Genomic DNA, 20,080 nt, shown 5'->3' on the forward strand with positions numbered 1-20,080 from the left:
GAGGTCACCTGGCACAGCACCAGCAGCAGCTGCGGAGGACGCGCAGGCGCTGCGGCGGGAGGCAGTGTCAGGCTCGGGCCCCTGGGGAATTCCTCCCCCCCTTCCCCCCTACCCGTCCCCTCGAGAGGCGTACCCGGGTCCCGCCCGCCCGAGCCTGAGCTTTGTACCGCCCACCAAGGCCACGCCCCCTACCAGCTTTGAGGCGTCGCAGAGTTCCTTCGGCTCCGGAGCGGTCCCGCCGCCTTCCCCGCTCGAGGCCACGCCCCCGTGCTCCTGCCGCCTTATTTTCCCCGGAGAGTCCCGAGGCGCCGCGCCTTGGCCCCGCCTACAGCTCGAGGCCCCGCCCCCGGCGCCCCTCCCAGCCCTTTGAAGCGGCTCGGGCTGCGGCTGCCTCAGAGTGGCGCGGGGGGCGTGGGGCGGTGCTGAGGAGCTGAAGCCGTGGCCAGCTCGACGCCGGACAGTCCAGCGAGCAGCACGGCGGGAACCGGCAGCCGGAGCAGTCCCGGAGCAGAAGCAGTAGCAGCAGCCGTCGCCGTTCGCGGAGCGCAGCCGAGCCGGCCATGGCGTTGTCGATGCCGCTGAATGGGCTGAAGGAGGAGGACAAAGAGCCCCTCATCGAGCTCTTCGTCAAGGTGAGCGCTCGCCTCGCGGTCCCGCCCTGCCGAGCCCCCGGCGCCCTCCCGGCTGCGGGGAGCGGCGTCCCGGGGCTCTCCCGAGGCGCCCCAGCTCGGCGCCAGCACCCGTCCCGCTGCGGGCTCCCGCGCCCCCGGCCCATTGTCTGGGGGCCGCCCGCGCCTTCCCGCCTCCGAGGGCCAGTCGAGGGGTCCGGGTTGGGGACCCGGGGGGCGGCCACCGTCTCCAGCTCGCGGGCTCCGGCGGACGCCAGACCAGCGTCCCGCGCCCGGGTGGGTCGGGAAGAGCCGGCGGGCGGGACTTGCCTTCCCGGGGGCCCCAGCGCCGGGCGCGCGCGGGTCCTGTCACCACCCCCGCCCGGGCGCCGGGGCCCGGCCCCACCCGCTCCCCAGCGCCCCGCTCCGCTCCGCCGCCCGGAGCCCGAAATGCGGCCGGCCGCCCGATGAGCTTTCAAACGAACTTCTTTGAACGCGTTTTTGAGAAAGCATTTGCTCCCCACTGGTCTGAAACGGAAACTTTAATTTTCGATGCAATCTTAAACAAATTTACCAAAGAGCAGGTGCTCTTGGACCTTCGGAAAAGACCGAGATTCCCAACTTGTGTTTTTCTGTCTTGGGCATTTACTGGCGTTCTCGTTTCTCAAGCGCGGAGTGTTCTGTATGATGCAACATTTTGGCTTCTCCCCCCGGCTTTGCTGCTTCGGGAAGGATTGTGTGTGCCCTTTTGTTTTGAAACAAATTGAGGGAGAGAATTCTTAACTTGCTTGGGCTTTAAAGGGTTGGTTTTCCCTTGTGTCTTCAGCTTTCATGTCCTGGAACTTACTTGCTTACACATACTACCCCTCTTCCTTTGCTTTTCTCTTTAATACTTTCTATTTTAGCAAAGGAGAGAGTCGAAGTTATAAACATCTGAATCCAGTTCCTTCCCTCAAAACTTAAAAAAAAAAACACTGAGCTTCTTCCAGCTACTTAAAAAGCCAGGCTCATTCAGAGCTAGGCAACATACCGGAAAGTAAATGGTCATCTAGAACTATTGGGTTCTTTATTTTTCCCCGAGTTTTTACTTTAAAGAAAGGACATTTCAGGGTGTGTTTAAGAGATAAAGAAGGGCTGGGCGCGGTGGCTCATGCCTGTAATCGCAGCACTTTTCGGAGGCCGAGGTGGGAGGATTACTTGAGCTCAAAAGTTCGAGTCCAGCCTGAACAAGATGGCGAAACCCTGTCTCTACAAAAAAATACAAAAATTAGCTGGGAGCGATGTTACGCGCCTGTACTACTCTGGAGGCTGCGGTGGGAGAATCGCTTGAGCTCGGGAGGTCGAGGCTGCAGTGAGCCACGTCGCACCACTGCATTCCAGCCTGGGCGACAGAGCAAGACCCTGTCTCAAACAAAAGAGATGGAGAGAAGAAATAATCTGCATTTACTTTTGCAGTCTTCAGTAATGACTGAAACAGTGTTTACCTTAGGATTTTCTTTCAATTGTCAATTTTCGATTTTTTTTTCTTTTTTGGTCCAGGGAACTGAAACAGCAGACAGGTATATAACCCCCCCAAATATCAAAGCGTTTCGGTTACTTTTAGTGGCGTAGAACGTAGGAAGGAACCTGAAATATAAGAAAGGAAGGAGGCCGGGCGCGGTGGCTCACGCCTGTAATCCCAGCACTTTGGGAGGCTGAGGCTGGCAGATCACGAGGTCAGGAGATCGAGGCCACCATGGTGAAACCCCCCCGTCTCTACTAAACATACAAAAATTAGCTGGGCGTGGTGGCGCGTGCCTGTAGTCCCAGCTACTCGGGAGGCTGAGGCAGGAGAATTGCTTGAACCCAGGAGGCAGAGGTTGTGGTGAGCCGAGACTGCGCCACTGCACTCCAGCCTGGGCAACAGAGCAAGACTCCATCTCAAAAAAAAAAAAAAAAAAAAGAAAGGAAGGGTGGTGGGTGGAAAACAGCATGGAGAAGGGAAACAAGTGGGCCAGAGATCAGTTAAAAAAATTTTTACAGAGTAAGGAATAGGAAGGAATTTCCATAAACTCAAAAAAAGTGCATCCATGAGTAATCTGTAAAACATGATACTTAACGGTGAAACTTTGGAACAGTATTAAACTTAGAATAAGATAAAGCTACTATCTGGCTGGGTGAGGTGACTCACGCCTGTAGCATTTTGGGAGGCTGAGATGGGGAGATCACTTGAGGCCAGGGGTTTGAGACCAGCCTGGCCAACATGGTGAAACCCTGTCTCTACTAAAAATAGAAAAATTAGCCAGGCATGGTGGTGGGCCCAGCTATTCGGGAGGCTGAGGCATGAGAATCGCTTGAACCAGGGAGGCGAAGGTTGGAGTGAGCCAAAATCAAGTCACTGCACTCCATCCTGGGTGACAGAGTGAGACTTCTTCTCAAAAAAAAAAAAAAGAAAGATAAAGCTATTATCAGTTAATGGCTCTATTCAGCATTCTATTGGAGGAGCTAATCAAAGAAAACAAGAAAAATTAAGTATTTGAATTAGGAAGAGATTGATGCTTAACGCCCTGCTTACTATTAATTTCATCTTTCAGTTAGAATAGCAGAGGGGCGTGGTGCAGTTTTCCAAACTTGAGTCAATTGTATACCCTTTCTGTTTTTCATATTTCTGTTGAGAACCACTGAAAATCATCCTTCCTATCACTAGTTGTAAGCCTTTCTCATTGGGCTTGGTGGCAGAGAATCAGGGTTCAAGTCACAGTTCTTTACTCCTTGGTTGGGTTACCCTAGGTAGTTTGTTTTCACTCTTTAAGCCTTATTTGTCTCATTTGTGAAATAAATGTTTTCTGCTTCCCAGTGATTCAACATAGGCAAAACTTTGCACTGATACAGATCAGGTTTTTTTTGTTTTTTTTGGTTTTTTTTTGAGATGATGTCTCGCTCTGTCACCCTGGCTGCTGGTGTGCAGTGGTGCGATCTCAGCTCACTGCACTCTCTGCCTCCCAGGTTCAAGTGATTCTTCTTTTTTTTTTTGAGACGGAGTCTCGCTCTGTCGCCCAGGCTGGAGTGCAGTGGCGCAATCTCGGCTCACTGCAAGCTCCGCCTCCCGGGTTCACGCCATTCTCCTGCCTCAGCCTCTCCGAGTAGCTGGGACTACAAGGCGTCCGCCACCACGCCCGGCTAATTTTTTGTATTTTTAGTAGAGACGGGATTTCACCGTGGTCTCTATCTCCTGACCTCGTGATTCGCCCGCCTCGGCCTCCCAAAGTGCTGGGATTACAAGCGTGAGCCACCGCGCCCGGCCTCAAGTGATTCTTCTGCCTTAACCTTCCGAGGAGCGCATGCACCACTAGGCCTGGCTGATTTTTGTAGTTTAGTAGAGACTGGGTTTCACCATGTTGGCCAGGCTGGTCTCAAACTCCTGACCTTCAGTGATCTGCCCGCCTTGGCCTCCCAAAGTGCTGGGATTACAGGCTTGAGCCTCTGTGCTCGGTCCCTAGACCAGTTTGTTTGAAAGGGGAAAAAAGGACAGGTAAAATGTGGTAAAGGGCATTCTTGATCTCTTCTCAAAACCTATGTGTGGGAAATGCAAATGGGGGAAATACCCTTGTAAATATAGTTATTTTGAAAGCAGTGGGCCAGGTGTGGTGGCTCACTCCTGTAATCCCAGCCCTTTGGGAGGCGGAGGGGGGTGGATCACTTGAGGTTGAGACCAGCCTGGCCAACATGGAGAAACCGCATTTCTACTAAAAATACAAAAATTAGCCACGCATAGTGGTGCATGGCTGTAATCCCAGCTACTCGGGAGACTGAGGCAGGAGAATTGCTTGAACCTGGGAGGCGGTGGTTGCAGTGAGCCGAGATGGTGCCACTGCACTCCAGCCTGGGCGACAGAGCGAGGCTCCATCTTAAAAAATAAAAATTAAAAAAAAAAAAAAAAGAAAGAGAGGGTGCAGAGGCTGTGGTTGGCCAGAGTGGTATGTTGAACAGTGTTAACCTGCCAAGAGGTATCTGAGTTTGTAGAAGAAAACTATTTGCAGGCCGGGCGCGGTGGCTCACGCTTGTAATCCCAGCACTTTGGGAGGCCGAGGCGGGCGGATCACGAGGTCAGGAGATCGAGACCACGGTGAAACCCCGTCTCTACTAAAAATACCAAAAAAAAAATTAGCCGGGCGTGGTGGCGGGCGCCTGTAGTCCCAGCTACTCGGAGAGGCTGAGGCAGGAGAATGGCGTGAACCCGGGAGGCGGAGCTTGCAGTGAGCCGAGATTGCGCCACTGCACTCCAGCCTGGGCGACAGAGCGAGACTCCGTCTCAAAAAAAAAAAAAAAAAAAAAAAAAAAAGAAAACTATTTACAGTTGAAGCACATAGCATGTATAGAAATTAGAAATTCGGTGGTGGTGCTAGGGGGAAGGCCAAGAGATATAATGGGGCTTTGAGCCTACCTGTCTAGCTAGCAATGAGCTTTACATTTAAGAGAGAGAGAGATGAGCACCTTCTCAAGTAGTGTGACTGAACTCACAGCTGCATTTCCTTCCTTGTGAGTAGTTTTTGGAGTTGTCTGCCCATGAGCCCATTAACTACCTGTCATCTGTATAACAGCAGGATGGTTTTTTTTGGTTTGTTTTTGTTTTGTTTTACCCTCAACATCTGGAGGATAGATAGGATGCCCTCTCAAAAGTAAAAAAGGCAGCTGGGCTGTGGTGGCTCATGCCTGTAATTCCAGTACTTTGGGAAGCTGAGGGAGGCGGACCTCTTGAGCCCAGGAGTTCGAGACCAGCCTGGGCAACGTAGCAAAACCCCATCTCTACAAAAAATACAAAAAATTGGCTGGGTGTGATGATACATGCTTGTGGTCCCAGCTGAGGTGGGAGGATTCCTTTAGCCTTGGAGGCAGAGGTTCCTGTGAGCCGTGATTGTGCCACTGCACTCCAGCTTGGGTGAGACCCTATCTCTAAATAAATAAATGAAAAAATAAGTAAGTAACTAAGCTGGGCCTGGTGGCCCACGCCTGTAGCCCTAGCCCTAGAGGCTGAGGGTGGGAGGATTGCTTGAGCCCAGGAGTTCAAGGCTGCAGTGAGCTTATGATCATGTACCTGTACTCCAATCTGGGTGACAGAGCAAGACCCTGTCTCGGGGGAAAAAAAAAAGGCTTACAATGACAATCATCCTTAACAGTGGAGATGCTCTCTACCCCACCCAGAGGAGCCTGGTAGCTGTATATATTTCCAGCTGGGAACCACCAACAGATACGGTATATTTCTGACCTTTTAGCAAGGGCATAAGGTCCCTTATAATCTGGGTTTCTTTCTTTCTTTCTTTTTTGTTTTTAAGACGGAGTTTCGCTCTTGTTACCCCTCCACTTCCCGAGTGGCTGGGACTACAGGCGCACGCCACCATGCCTGGCTAATTTTGTATTTTTAGTAGAGACGGGGTTTCTTCATGTTGGTCAGGCTTGTCTCGAACTCCTGACCTCAGGGTATCCGCCTGCCTTGGCCTCCAAAAGTGCTGGGATTACAGGCATGAGCCATCGAGCCCGACCTGCTGCCTGGGTTTCTAATCCAATATGTCCAGTTACTAATTGTGTATCCCAGGATACATCACTTAAACCTCTCTGTGCCACATCTGCACAGTTGGGATATTAGTAGAACAGTCCTATGGGATAAATTAATATATGTAGTATGCAACAATCTTAGAACAATGTCTAGTACACTGTAAGCAAATAAATGCTAGTTGTGTATAATTTTGTATGAATATATATTTATATGCAGATCTCCCCTACTAGATAGGCAGTAAATTCTTTGAGGATAGGGTGTGCATATGGTTCAGAGTGCCTGCAACTTAAGAGGATGCCAAATGTTTGAAATGAGATTGCTCCCTTCTTTCAGAGAATTCTGTTGTCGAGCATTTTGTTGTCAATGTATGTCTCTACCATGCTTTGGAATTAGAAACCACTTACTGAGATCCCGATGGTTAGAGCATCAAAGCATGGTTTTTCATCCTGTTTTCTCTAGCCTCCAGTCTCCAAACCCAGTGTAATTTTATCTACTCACCTCTTTTTTTCTCCATTTAATACTTTCAGTCCTTTTTTTTTTTTTTTTTTTTTTTTTCCGAAATGGGGTCTTGCACTGTTACCCAGGCTGGAGTGCAGTGGCACGATCTTGGCTCACTGCAACCTCTGCCTCCCGAGTTCAAGCGATTCTCCTGCCGCAGACTCCCGAGTAGCTGGGGTTACAGGCACCCGCCACCATGGCCAGCTAATTTTTTGTATTTTTAGTAGAGATGAGGAGCTAATTTGTATTTTTAGTAGAGACGGGGTTTCACTATGTTGGCCAGGCTGGTCTTGAAACCCTCACCTAGTGATCCACCCGCCTCAGCCTCCCAAAGTGCTGGGATTACAGGCATGAGCCACCGTGCCAGTCTTTTATATATTTACTAGTGTTTCTTCTTGGCTATGTCCAGAATTTGGGGAACCAAGATTTTTGTTTGGGTAAAACTAAGTATTAACTCTTGAACCACAAATGAGAGTAGTAGAGATGGGGTTTCTCCATCCAGCCTGGCCAACATGGCGAAACCCCATCTCTACTAAAAATACAAAAATTAGCCGGGCATGGTGGCGGGTGCCTGTAATCCCAGCTACTCAGGAGTCTGAGGCAGGAGAATCACTTGAACGTGGGAGGCGGAGATTGCAGTGAGCTGAGATTGTGCCATTGCACTCCAGCCTGAGGGACAAGAGCAAGACTCTGTCTCAAAAACAATCACATCAAAAAACAGAAAGTAATCCCTTTGCGGAGTTCAGTTTTATGGGCTGGAATTTAAATTTGTTGTTGTGCCACTGTGAATTGGGACGATCACTGTCAGCAAGTAGTCACCAAGCTGCTGGGATTGGGGTGGTGTTTGTAAAAAGTTAATCTGGTGCAGGGTGGCATAACACATAAGAGTCTGTTTCTTTTGAGATATTTGGCAGAGGTTCCTAATGGGCATGGACTCTGGAGCCAGACTGCTTGACTTGAATCTGGCTTCTAGTATGTCAGACAAGTTTTTAAGCTCTCAGTGCTTCAGTTTCCCAACTTCTAATATCAGGATAATAATAATAACAATTTTATATGGTTACTGAGGGGATTAAAACTGTTAATCTGTGCATATTAGTTAGGGTAGTTTAAGTTGCTGTAATAAGTTATCCCCCCACAAACAGTGGTTCAAATGTGATGGAAGTTTATTTCTCACTCCTCAGTCCAGGAGAATGTCTTAGATGTTAGGGTGGCTTTCCTCCTCAGAGTCATTAAGGGACCCGGGCTCTTTCTAGCTTATTTGTCCACTAACGCCCAGAGCATTGTCCTCTTCTGAATTGTCAAAGTTGGTGGGTGACAAGTACTGTCTGCTGCCAGTGGGGGGTGGAAAACATGGAGGAAGCACATCTTAAGGGCCCCAGCCCAGAAGTTCTACCTGCTACTTCCGGTCACATTCTACTGGAGAGAACTTAATCACATAGCTTCATCTGCAAGAGAGGCTGGCAAGTGTGGTCTAACCATATACCATCCTATGTAAAACTTTAGGAAGAGTGCTTGACACATAGTAAACACCTGCTTTTGTCATTGATAATAGTTTATTATTACTATTATTTTTTGAGACGGAGTCTCGCTCTGTTGCCAGACTGGAATACAGTGGCGCAATCTTGGCTCACTGCAACCTCTGCCTCCTGGGTTCAAGCGATTCTCCTGCCTCAGCCTCTGGAGTAGCTGGGACTACAGGCACGTGCCACCATGCCCAGCTAATGTTTGTATTTTTAGTAGAGATGGGGTTTCACCGTGTTGGTCAGGATGATCTCGATCTCCTGACCTCGTGGTCTGGCCACCTTGGCCTCCCAAAGTGCTGGGATTACAGGTGTGAGCCACCGCGCCCAGCCTAATAGTATATTATTTTTAAATGCGGGCTCTATTAGTAGGATCAGGGAGTTCTGTAAATCCTTGAAATTACAGTAAAAAATTCTAATGTAAGGCTTTTTTTCTGGAAATTCATAAACCAAGGCTAAGAACCACTGTTCTAAAAGAAGTAAATAGTGGAATTCTTAGAATCAACAATACTTTATATAAGCAAGGTATAAAAGAAGGGCTTGGGCTGGATGATCGCTAAGGTCTCTTCTAGTTATTATTAACTATGACTTAAAGAATGTACTGGCATGAACTAAGTGCTAATACTGAGTTAAGTACTATGGAAGATATAAGAAATTATTAAACAGTTAATTTCTTTAGGTTTACAAATTTTATTGGAAAGAAAACAATACAAGATGGTCCATGCTTAAAGAGTCAAGTGGGGCTCACATTAAGTAGGGCTAGGAGACGTGGGGAAAGTTGGAAGGAGGCTTAAACTTGACCTTGAAAAAGGAGATGAATAGGTGGGTTTGGAATAGCCAAGAATGGGAATGTGAGTTTTGACATCATGTGGAAGCTCCTTATGCAGGAAACAATTGGTAGATTGATACCTAAGAAGGAACTAGGAGTGATTCAGATCTATAGTGCCAAGGAGACAAGTTATTTAAAAGTTGAGGATGAGGCCGGGCGCGGTGGCTCACGCTTCAAATCCCAGCACTTTGGGAGGCCGAGGTGGGCGGATCACGAGGTCAGGAGATGGAGACCACAGTGAAACCCCGTCTCTACTAAAAATACAAAAAAAAATTAGCTGGGCGTGGTGGCGGGCGCCTGTAGTCCCAGTTACTGGGAGAGGCTGAGGCAGGAGAATGGCGTGAACCCAGGAGGTGGAGGTTGCGGTGAGCCGAGATTGCGCCACTGCACTCCAGCCTGGGCGACAGAGCAAGACTCTGTCTCAAAAAAAAAAAAAAAGTTGAGGATGAGACTTTTAAAACCTAACTTGGGTTTTTGTTGACGTATACATTTTCCTAGCCTTTTTCATTCTCCCCACACTTTCCTGTGTTTTTGGATTGCTGTCCAATAACTTTTCAGTGGCACTTGGGAAGGTGCAAATGGATTGTACAGATGGGCTGTTTTGACACTTTAAAGCGGGAATTCTTTATATTGTTTCAAGGGCAGACTTCAAACTTCCCCCTGTCTTTGTTTTTTCAAACAGAAAAAAATGAAATTTTCTATAGGAAATGATGTGAAAACTTTGTTCTGGTAATTAACAAAAGCTAACTCAATATTCAGACAATATTACCTTGAATCTAATTGATTTGCCATTCATTTGAAGTTTCCGGGGGGAAAATTCAGGAGACAGAAATGAATGTAAAGTATCAAGTTAATGAAAACCTATTATTTTAACTTTTTGCCTGAGCTGTTCCTGAAGACCTAACAATGCTACTTTTGGCAAAGGCCAAAGTTGATGATTTTGGTTTAATGTAAAAACCTGTGAGAAAGGAGCCTAGAATGGGGAAGAGGCAGGAGGCTTTGAGCCCAGGAGACTGAGTACACGAAAAGCTTAACAGAGTATGAATAATGATAGGAAAGAGGCAATTGGGAGAAGAACCTGGCTGTCACGAAAAGTCACAGTTGGTTTGGGAAGATGCCTGCAGAGGTGCCTAGAAGCCAGTAAGTAAGGATGGTGAGCCATCCTTTCCCGCTTCCTGTTTCATTAGAGCTGTGGAGCCTCTGTGTTCCGATGTCCCCTGAATAGGGAATTGTGAGTCCATAAAAGGAAAATGTGTTAGGCAGGATGGGAAGTGTGATTAAGGCATGAGTTAAGATTTTGGTCAAGTAAAGGAGTAAGCTAGGATGGGTTTGCCCATTTTAGACGCTTGTATAGAGAATGGAAAGGGACTTTCTGAAGGAAAATAACATTAGGTCATGGTTACCTATTGTCCAAGGATGATTTAAGACATGTAAATGTAATTTAGGGCATCAGCTGGTGAATTTTCTTGTGGCTTTTAATTATATTGTCTACTTCGAGACTTGCCTCTTATCTCTCAGTGGTCAGTTCTAGATATTGGTGTAAAAAATAAGAAATAACAATTATAGGCCCTCTGCGGTGGCTCATACCTGTAATCCCAGCACTTCGGGAGACCAAGGTGGGCGGATCGCCTGAGGTCAGGAGTTCGAGGCCAGCCTGGCCAACATGGTGAATCCCTGTCTCTACTAAAAATACAAAAGTTAGCTGGGCATGGTGGTGGGCGCCTGGGCAAAATAGTGAGACCTCATCTCTATAAAAACTAAATTTTTGTATTTTTAGTAGAGATGGGGTTTCACCATGTTGTTCAGGCTTGTCTTGAACTCCTGGCCTCATGATCTGCCTGCCTCGGCCTCCCAAAGTACTGGGATTACAGGCATGAGCTACCACTCCTGGCCCCGTCTCTACTAAAAATATAAAAATTAGCTAGGCATGATGGTGCACGTCTGTAATCCCAGCTACTCAGGAGGCTGAGGCAGGAGAATCTCTTGAACCCGGGAGGCAGAGGTTGCAGTGAGCTAAGATCACACCACTGCACTCCAGCCTGGGCGACAGAGTGAGACTCTGTCTCAAAAAAAAAAAAAAAAAAAAAATTAGTCTGGTGTAGTGGTGGTGGTGAGTGCTTCTAGACCTAGCTTTGGCAGGCTGAGGCCAGTGGATCACTTAAGCCTAGAAGTTCAAGGCTGCAGTGAGCTATGATTGTGCCACTGCACTCTGGCCTGAGTGACAGATGGAAAGCCTATCTCTTAAAAAAAAAAAAAAAAAGACAAGAACTATCCATATAATTAGCCTTATATGGTTTCTGTTTCTTCCTTTATTTAAAATAAAACCACAAAAAACAAAATTAAAAAAAGAAAAAAAAACCCAGGATAATGTATTAGTCTAATTTATGAAGGTGACAACTTCATGCAGATAAATAAGACTGTATTTGAAAATTGTATCAAATGTAGACTTAGGAGTATCTTAAATTTTAACTTTTTTTTTTTTTTTTTTTTTTTTTGAGATGGAGTTTTGCTCTTGTTACCCAGGCTGGAGTGCAGTGGTGCGATCTCGGCTCACTGCAACCTCCGCCTCCTGGTTTCAAGCGATTCTCCTGCCTCAGCCTCCCGAGTAGCTGGGACTACAGGCACGTGCCACCACGCCCAGCTAATTTTTTGTATTTTTTAGTAGAGATGGGGTTTCACCATGTTGGCCAGGATGGTCTCGATCTCTTGACCTCGTGATCCACCTGCCTCAGCCTCCCAAAGTGCTGGAATTACAGGCGTGAGCCACCGTGCCCTGCTAACATTAACATTTTGAAAAAGTAACTATTAGAACCAGGGCCAGGAATGGACCTGAGCTCAACATGCATATATTTTGTACCTTTAAGCATCCTTTCATAGGTTTCTTTGCTTTTCTTGAAGTTGAAATACAAGCTGTTTCTTGAAGCTGAAATAAACTAGGAGTATGACAGGTTTTCTTTCTCTTTTTTTTGTAACAAAATTATTACTTCCAGCTTACATGTGAATAACTCATTCTTATGAAAAGATTTAGTTCTCATTATAATATAGTTGTAAAAATGTCGATCACCTGTAATAACTTAAGTATTGAATTTTACCACTGTGCAGCATAGCTATTTATTTGTGTATGTGGGAGAAGAAAAAAGAGAATCTGAACAAATATTGGAGAATACAAAACCAAACAATCAGATGAAAGCTGAGGTAATTAAGAACTTTTTTTTGAAATGGAGTCTCACTCTGTCGCCTAGGCTGGAGTGTAGTGGCGTGATCTTGGCTCACTGCAACCTCCACCTCTCGGGTTCAAGCGATTCTCCTGCCTCAGCCTCCTGAGTAGCTGGGATTATAGACACCCACCACCATGCCTGGCTAGTTTTTTTTTTTTTTTATTTGAGGTGGAGTTTCGCTCTTGTTTCCCAGGCTGGAGTGCAATGGCACGATCTCTGCTCACCGCAACCTCCGCCTCCTAGGTTCAAGCAATTCTCCTGCCTCAGCCTCCCAAGTAGCTGAGATTATAGGCATGCACCACCACACCCACCTAATTTTGTATTTTTAGTAGAGACGGGGTTTCTCCATGTTGGTCAGGCTGGTCTGTAACTCTGGACCTCAGGTAATCCACCTGCCTCAGCCTCCCAAAGTGCTGGGATTACAGGCGTGAGCCACCGCGCCTGGCCTAGTTTTTGTATTTTTAGTAGAGACGGGGTTTCACCATGTTGGGTAGGCTGATCTTGAACTCTTGACCTTAGGTGATCTGCCTGCCTTGGCCTCCCAAAGTGCTGGGATTATAGGCATGAGCCACTGCACCTGGCCTTAAGAACTTTTAAGGATTTGTGAATTCTCTGCATGTTTTCTTCTGCTAGCAACCAGTTACTTTATTTTGGAAGTAGAGAACAGGTGGTGGATTACAAGAGTGAATATTCATTAAAAACTAAAGATGGACCAGGCGTGGTGGCACATGCCTGTAACCCCAGCACTTTGGGAGGCTGGGGCAGGAGGATCATTTGAGCCCAGGAGTTCGAGACCAGCCTAAGCAACATAGTAAGACCCTGTCTCTACAAAAAAACTAAAGGTGAACCAAACTAGATTATTGTGCTACCTAGGAAAACAGAAAAAGTGGTAGCTGTGAAAACAGACTAATCAGGAAAAAAAGAAGGTGATTAGACTTAAGAAATTAAATTTAAGCCTTGACCATAACATGCACCCAAGACTGAAATGAAATTTTTTCTTTTTCTTCTCTTCTTTTTTCTTTTCTTTTCTTCTTCTTCTTTTTTTTTTTTTTTGAGACAGTCTTGCTCTGTGGCCCAGGCTGGAGTGCACTGGTGCAATCACTGCAACCCCAACCTCCTGGGCTCATCAGCCTTCCAAGTAGCTGGGACCACAGGCATGCGCCACCGTGCTTGGCTGCTTTTTGTAGAGATGGGGTTTCTCAGTGTTGCCCAGGCTGGTCTCAAACTCCAGGGCACAAGCAGTTCTCCCACCTCAGCCTCTCAAAGTGCTGGGATTACAGGCGTGAGCCACCATGCCCAGTCCTATTTAGCCTTTCTCTGTTTTAGTTTAAATATTGGTCCTAAGTTTGAAAAGGTAATGTCGGCCGGGCACGGTGGCTCACGCTTGTAATCCCAGCACTTTGGGAGGCCGAGGCGGGCGAATCACGAGGTCAGGAGATCGAGACCACGGTGAAACCCCGTCTCTACTAAAAAATATAAAAAATTAGCCGGGCATGGTGGCGGGCGCCTGTAGTCCCAGCTACTCGGAGAGGCTGAGGCAGGAGAATGGCGTGAACCCGGGAGGCGGAGCTTGCAGTGAGCCGAGATCGCGCCACTGAACTCCAGCCTGGGCGACAGAGCGAGACACTGTCTCCAAAAAAAAAAAAAAAAAAAAAAAAAAAAGAAAAGGTAATGTCATTTCCTTCTGCTTTCTAGTATATTCATTGTGTGTATTATGCTCTTTTTAAAAAAGTGTCTTTTTTTCAGTTATAAAAGCTATATGTATTTACTCTAGACAACTTAGAAAACAATAGAAAAGCATAAATAAAGTAAAAATTACTTAAAACCCCTTAACTAGAAACAGTTGTTGTTATTTTATGTCCTAGTCTTTTTTTTTTTTTTTCCCTCGTTCTTTCTCCCCAGCTGGAGTGCAGTGGTTCAATCTCAGCGCACTGCAACCTCTGCCTCCCGGGTTCAAGCGATTCTCCTGCCTTAGCCTCCCAAATAGCTGGGATTACAGGCGCCTGCCACCACACCCAGATTTTTTTTTTTTTTTTTTTTTGAGGCAGAGTCTCACTCTGTCGCCCAGGCTGGGGTGCACTGGTGCGATCTTGGCTCAATGCAACCTCCACCTCCTGGTTCAAGTGATTCTCTTGCCTCAGCCTCCCGAGTAGCTGGGACTAGAGACGTGTACCACCATGCCTGGCTTATTTTTGTATTTTTAGTAGAGACAGGGTTTCGCCATTGTTCGCCAGGCTGATCTTGAACTCCTGACTTCTGGTGATCTGCCCGCCTTGGCCTCCCCAAAGTTCTGGGATTACAGGCGTGAGCCACCATGCCCGGCCCTTAGTCTTTTTTTAATAAGTTTGCATGAATTATTATTTATTCATTTTTATTTTTATTTTTTATTTTTGCTTGCATGAATTATTGAGAATTTATATATAATATTTTAATGCTCTTCATGACAATACTTGAATGAGTGAAGAATGAGGGCTGATCTGATATGTAATGTGTGTTGAATTGAGTTGGTTTAAAGAAAATTTATTTAGGTTTTATAAAAGAAACTCAGATTTTGCCTATATCTTCCTTAGAACATTTGATCTTTGGTGGAAGAAAGCAGGTCATGAAAGTATAACATGAAATGTGCCATCACCTAGAATGGATATTGATTAAATGGTTTGAAGGTAGATCCTCCTCTTGTGCTTTTTAGGAGAAATCTATTCTAAAAATGAAAGTTATTTTTCAGTATTAATTTCTTCCTTCAATATCTATGTAATAGGTAAGATATGTTCATTTTATAGTTCAAGTATAATAAGAAACCAGTCTTTGCCTAGGAACAGTTGAGCACAGTATAGGGGATCGTAATAGAAGCAAACATCAATTGAATACTTTCCATGCACTAAGTGCTGGAGAGGTAAAGGAGTAAGAATGAGCCCCTTGTCTTCAAGGAGCTCTCATTATAACCAAGTAGACAGTCAGATGGTGAGTAAATGAGCCATGGTCGATGGTGGTAGGTTCTTAGCATCATCTTTTTCCTATATAATACGTGACTTTTTTTTTTTTGTCTCATGCACTTTTTTATTCTATCTGAAATAAAAGCTTAAGAAATGATTTAAGTGGGAAATTAAATGAGATAATTGATTTAGAGATGAGTTAAATGTTTGTGTTGTATTCTAACAGTTTAAGGGTTGCTAGTATTACTGAATCTATTACACTGCTAATTATCAGTTGTTTAAAGAAACTTTTGACCAGGCATGGTGACTCACACCTGTAATCCCAGCATTTTGGGAGGCCAAGGTGGGTGGATCACTTGAGTCCAGGAGTTCAAGACCAGCCTCTGCAACGTGGTGAAACCCTATCTTTTTGTGTTTTGCAAAAACACAAAAATCTGGGTGTGGTGGCGCGTGCCTGTATTGCCAGTTGCTTGCGGGCTGAGGCAGGAGGATCACCTGAACCTTGGGAGGTTGAGGCCACAGTGAGTAGTAATCCATAATCGTGTCACTGCACTCCAGCCTGGGCCACAGAGTGAGACCATGTCTCCAAAAAAACCAAACCAAAACAAACTTTTATCTTTTCCCTCAATAATTAGTTGCGTGTTATATCTGCTAATTTTGATCTATCTAAAATAAAATGGATACTTCTTGCCTCAAATTTTAAATATGGGCCAGATGCGGTGGCTCGTGCCTGTAATTCCAGCACTTTGGGAGGCTGAGGCAGGTGGATCAGCTGAAGTCAGGAGTTTGAGACCAGCCTGGCCAACATGGGGAAACCCTGTCTCTACTAAGACTACAAAAAATTAGCCAGGCATGGTAGCGGGTGCCTGTAATCTCAGCTACTTGGGAGGCTGAGGTAGGAGAATCGCTTGAACCTGGGAGGCAGAGGTTGCAGTGAGCCTAGATTGCACCACTGCACTCCAGTGACAGAGGGAGACTCCATCTCAAAAAAAAAAAAAGAGAAAATCTTAAATAGATCTTAGTTTCCCTAGTTGTTTATTGAATTAGATACAAAATCTTTGATCTGGCATTGATCTAACTTGTATTTCCACTCTTAACCCCACCGCAGCTGCAGATATGCCTCATATTCTATCTAGATTGGTCTTAAACATGCCCTGCACTTCTCTGCCTTCATGGAAGACTTTTGCTGGTATTTCTTTCACTTGATATACTTTTGGCTTTTCCACCCTCTCCCTGCCCCTAATTTCTGCTTGCCAGAATAATATCTGTTCTTCTTTCATTCATTTAACAACTATTAAGACACTGTTCTAGGTGCTTGGATGCACCTAGTGAACAAAGTTCCCGTCATTATGGCAGTCATATTCAGTTGAGGGAGGCAAATGATAAATGCTGGTGATTAAATGCTGTGAAGCAAATGAAGTAGGTTAAGGAAATTTTTTGAAGTAGGTTAAGGAGTATTGACAATGATAGGGGGTGCTATTTTCAGTTTAACGGGGCATTCCGTTATCCCTGTGGAGAATGACAATTAGGAAGGCAAGGTCAGAAGCAGGGAGACTAATTAGAGGTGACCTTTCCAGTAATCCGGGCACGAGATGATGGTGGCTTGGAATAAGGTGGGAAGTTGCTGGATTCTGGATATATTTCTAAGATGTAGACAACAGAATTTCCTGATGGACTGGATGTGGAATGTGAGAGAAAGGAGTTGAAGATGATTCTGAGATTTTTGTTCTGAACAACCAGAATGATGGAGTTGTCATTAACTGAGGTGGAAAAGGCCGTGGGAAGGGCTAATTCTAATGGGGAAGAGATCAGGAGTTTAGTTTTTTGACATGTTAAATTCAAATTTGTTAATACCTCATAAAACCTATTGTCTACTTGGAGAGGCATATGTTAAAGAAACATATAAATAAGGACGGTACGTTATTATATCAAAGAAAAGAACAGGGCAACTTGAGAAAGAATGACAGGAAACCCAATTTAGATGGAGGCTCAGTGAGAGCTTTTCTGAGAAAATAACATGTAGGATGAGTAGTAATTAGAATGAGGGGAAAAGCATTCTAGGTTGAAGGAATCAGCATGTGTAAAGGCTGGAAATAGTCAATTAAGGGTGTGACTGGAAAATAGAGAACAAAAGTGAGCAGTAGAGTGAGGGATTGACAGGGGCCACATCATGGAGGGCCTTGTATATCGTGTGAATTTTGTCCTTAGTAGAAATGGCAGTTCTCAGATGGGTTTAAGTGAGGGAGCTTCAGAATTAGAGTTACATCTTAAGATGAGTAGCCTGGCTCTGTGGAAAATGAATTTAAGGGAGGCAAGAGTGGCAATAAGGACAACTATTTGGAGGCCATGGCAATCAAGAAAGGTGATGGTGACTTGGATTAGGGAGGTGATGGAGAGGAGAGAATGGATTTGAGATAGATTTTGGAAGTAGTGTCAATAGGAAGATATATAAGGAGGTATGTGAGAGAGAAAAGTGTAAGAAATGACTTGGGTTTGTAATTAGAGTCACTGGTCAAGAGTTGCCGTTCATGGAGAGGGAGGAGGAGCAGACAGAGTTCAAGTTTTGACTTGTTGAGTATAAGATGGCTGAGATGTCAAATGGAGATGTTGGTAGAAAGTTGGATATACAGATCTGTTCAGAAAGAAGTCTAGGCAGGATAGAGACATTTGGGACTTGATGACATATATATGTCATACTTGATGACATATATGTATATATGACATACACACACACATATAATATTTGGTATTTAAAGTGTATGAGGCTGGATGTGGTAGCTCACACCTATAATCCCAGCACTATGGAAGGCTGAGGTGGAAGATTTGCTTGAGGCCAGGAGTTTTTGACCAGTCTGGGCAACATAGCAAGACCCCATCCCTGCAAAAATAAAAATAAAAAATCAGCTAGGCGTGATGTCACATGCCTATAGTCCTAGCTACTTCAGGAGGCTGAGGCAGGAAGGATCACTTGAACCTAGGAGTTAGAGGCTACAGTGAGATATGATCATGCCACTGCACTGCCAGATGACGGAGTGAGACTGTCTCTAAAGAAAAAAACAAGTGTATGAGATCATTGTGTGGATGAGTAAAGAGTAAGGAAAATGCCTAGAAGCAAGTTCTGAAGAACTCTAAACTGAGGTTGGATAATGGAGGAGAAGCTAGACAAGGAGAACAAAGAGGAACTGTGGGAGAACAGTAGTGAGTGGTGAGAGGAAAACTACTAGAGTGAGGTAGGAAGAAGCTAAGAGAGGTTTGTAAGGAGGGAGTGACCAGTTGTATCAAGCTGAGTGTTTGTTGGATTTAACACCCTGGAAGTTACTGGCAACCTTAGTAGTAACAGCTTTGGTGGAGTAGTGGTGGTGGGGAAGTCATAATACAGCGGGTAGAAGAATGAAATAGGAAGTAAGAGACTGGAGTCAGTGTGTAAAGCCAGCTCTAACAAGAAACTTGGTTATGTAGAAGAGACAGGTTGATAGCTGTAAAGGGGGATACATATGAAGGGAAGGCTTTAAAAAGTATAAGCTGTAAGAGCTGGGTTGAATGCTGATTTATTAGAGAAAAAGGTGGAAAATTAAACAGACATGGTTTAATGGATGTCCTTCAAGGAATCTCCCAAATGGCCACCTATTCCACTAGGTCCCCCTCAGTGGTATGTATTGCTTCTTTGTATGAATTTTCATAAACTTCCTCCCTACTTCTTTACTTGAGGCCAAGTAAACTCTGTGAGGAAGAGATTTTGTTCTTCATCTTTGTATAAGCCAGACTGTCCAACGCTATGTTTTTTTGAAGAACCAGCTAAGACAGGTTCTTCCATTTCCTGACCCCCACACTCTGCAAGTGCAAAAACCATTTTGTTGCTCTCTACTAAAGAAAGAATTGGCTGGGCATGCTGGCTCACTCCTGTAATCCCAGCACTTTGGGAGGCTGTGGTGGGCAGATCACCTGAAGTCAGGAGTTCGAGACCAGCCTGACTAATATGGAGAAACCCCGTCTCTATTAAAAATACAAGTATTAGCCAGGCGTTGTGGCGCATGCTTGTAGTCCCAGCTACTTGGGAGCTGAGGCAAGAGAATCACCTGAACCTGGGAGGCGGAGGTTGCAGTGAATTGAAGTCATGCCACTGCACTCCACCACAGAGCGAGACTCCGTCTCAAAAAAAAGAAGTTCAAATCTATAGTCTGGGATTCAAGTCTATGGCCTTCATAGTCTAGCTCCAATTAATTGAACAAATTTATCTCCTACTTGTCCTGGGTCTTACAGTCCGGCTAAATTGAACTCTTCTTTGTTTACATGTGAGCTATCTTGTTTCCCTGAAGCAACCTTTCCCATCTCTTCCATTCCCATTTGTTTAAACTCCATAATCCTGTAAACCTCCATTTAAATGTGTCTCCCTTTGTTAATCCTTCAAGATTCATATTTCATGCCTCTTATATGACTCTTCGGTTATCTATTTTGTTGATAGTTTTGCATGTATGTCTTATCTTTGCTATAATAAAGTAAGCTCCAGGAGAGTAGATTCCTTGTCTTATTTATCTTTGCATCCACCACAATATTTAGTAGATTGTCTGCCTCATAATAGGCTTTCAGTAAGTCTTATTGAATGAGTAAATGCACTTAAGTATAGTTGATAGACCTTAACCTACTGCTAGTAAATTATAGTTGGCTAAAAATATTCTTTATAAGTGCTGTGCTTTGGAAAAGGATCATCTGCTTAGCAGCACTGTTTGGCGGGTAGTTGTTGCCCAGGCCGGAGTGCAATGGCACAATCTCCGGCTCACCGCAACCTCCACCTCCCAGGTTCAAGCGATTCTCCTGCCTCAGCCTCTCGAGTAGCTGTGATTACAGGCATGTGCCACCACACCTGGCTAATTTTGTATTTTTAGTAGAGATGGGGTTTCTCCATGTTGGTCAGGGTGGTCTCGAACTCCCAACCTCAGGTGA

The 20,080-nt window shown here is 45.3% G+C and overlaps 1 protein-coding gene across 1 annotated transcript in view; it reads left to right on the plus strand.

Moving 5' to 3' along the window:
- The first annotated feature begins 281 nt into the window (after positions 1-281).
- Positions 282-20,080, plus strand: part of CLIC4 (chloride intracellular channel 4) — a 92,818-nt gene continuing 73,019 nt past the window's right edge. Inside the window, exon 1 of the mRNA XM_030805026.1 lies at positions 282-632. Within this exon, the coding sequence (XP_030660886.1) occupies positions 561-632 (72 nt within the window). The 5' untranslated portion in view covers positions 282-560. The remainder of the gene's footprint in view (positions 633-20,080) is intronic.

This window comes from Nomascus leucogenys, chromosome 24 (genome assembly GCF_006542625.1).
Source record: "Nomascus leucogenys isolate Asia chromosome 24, Asia_NLE_v1, whole genome shotgun sequence".
Taxonomy (NCBI): domain Eukaryota; kingdom Metazoa; phylum Chordata; class Mammalia; order Primates; family Hylobatidae; genus Nomascus; species Nomascus leucogenys.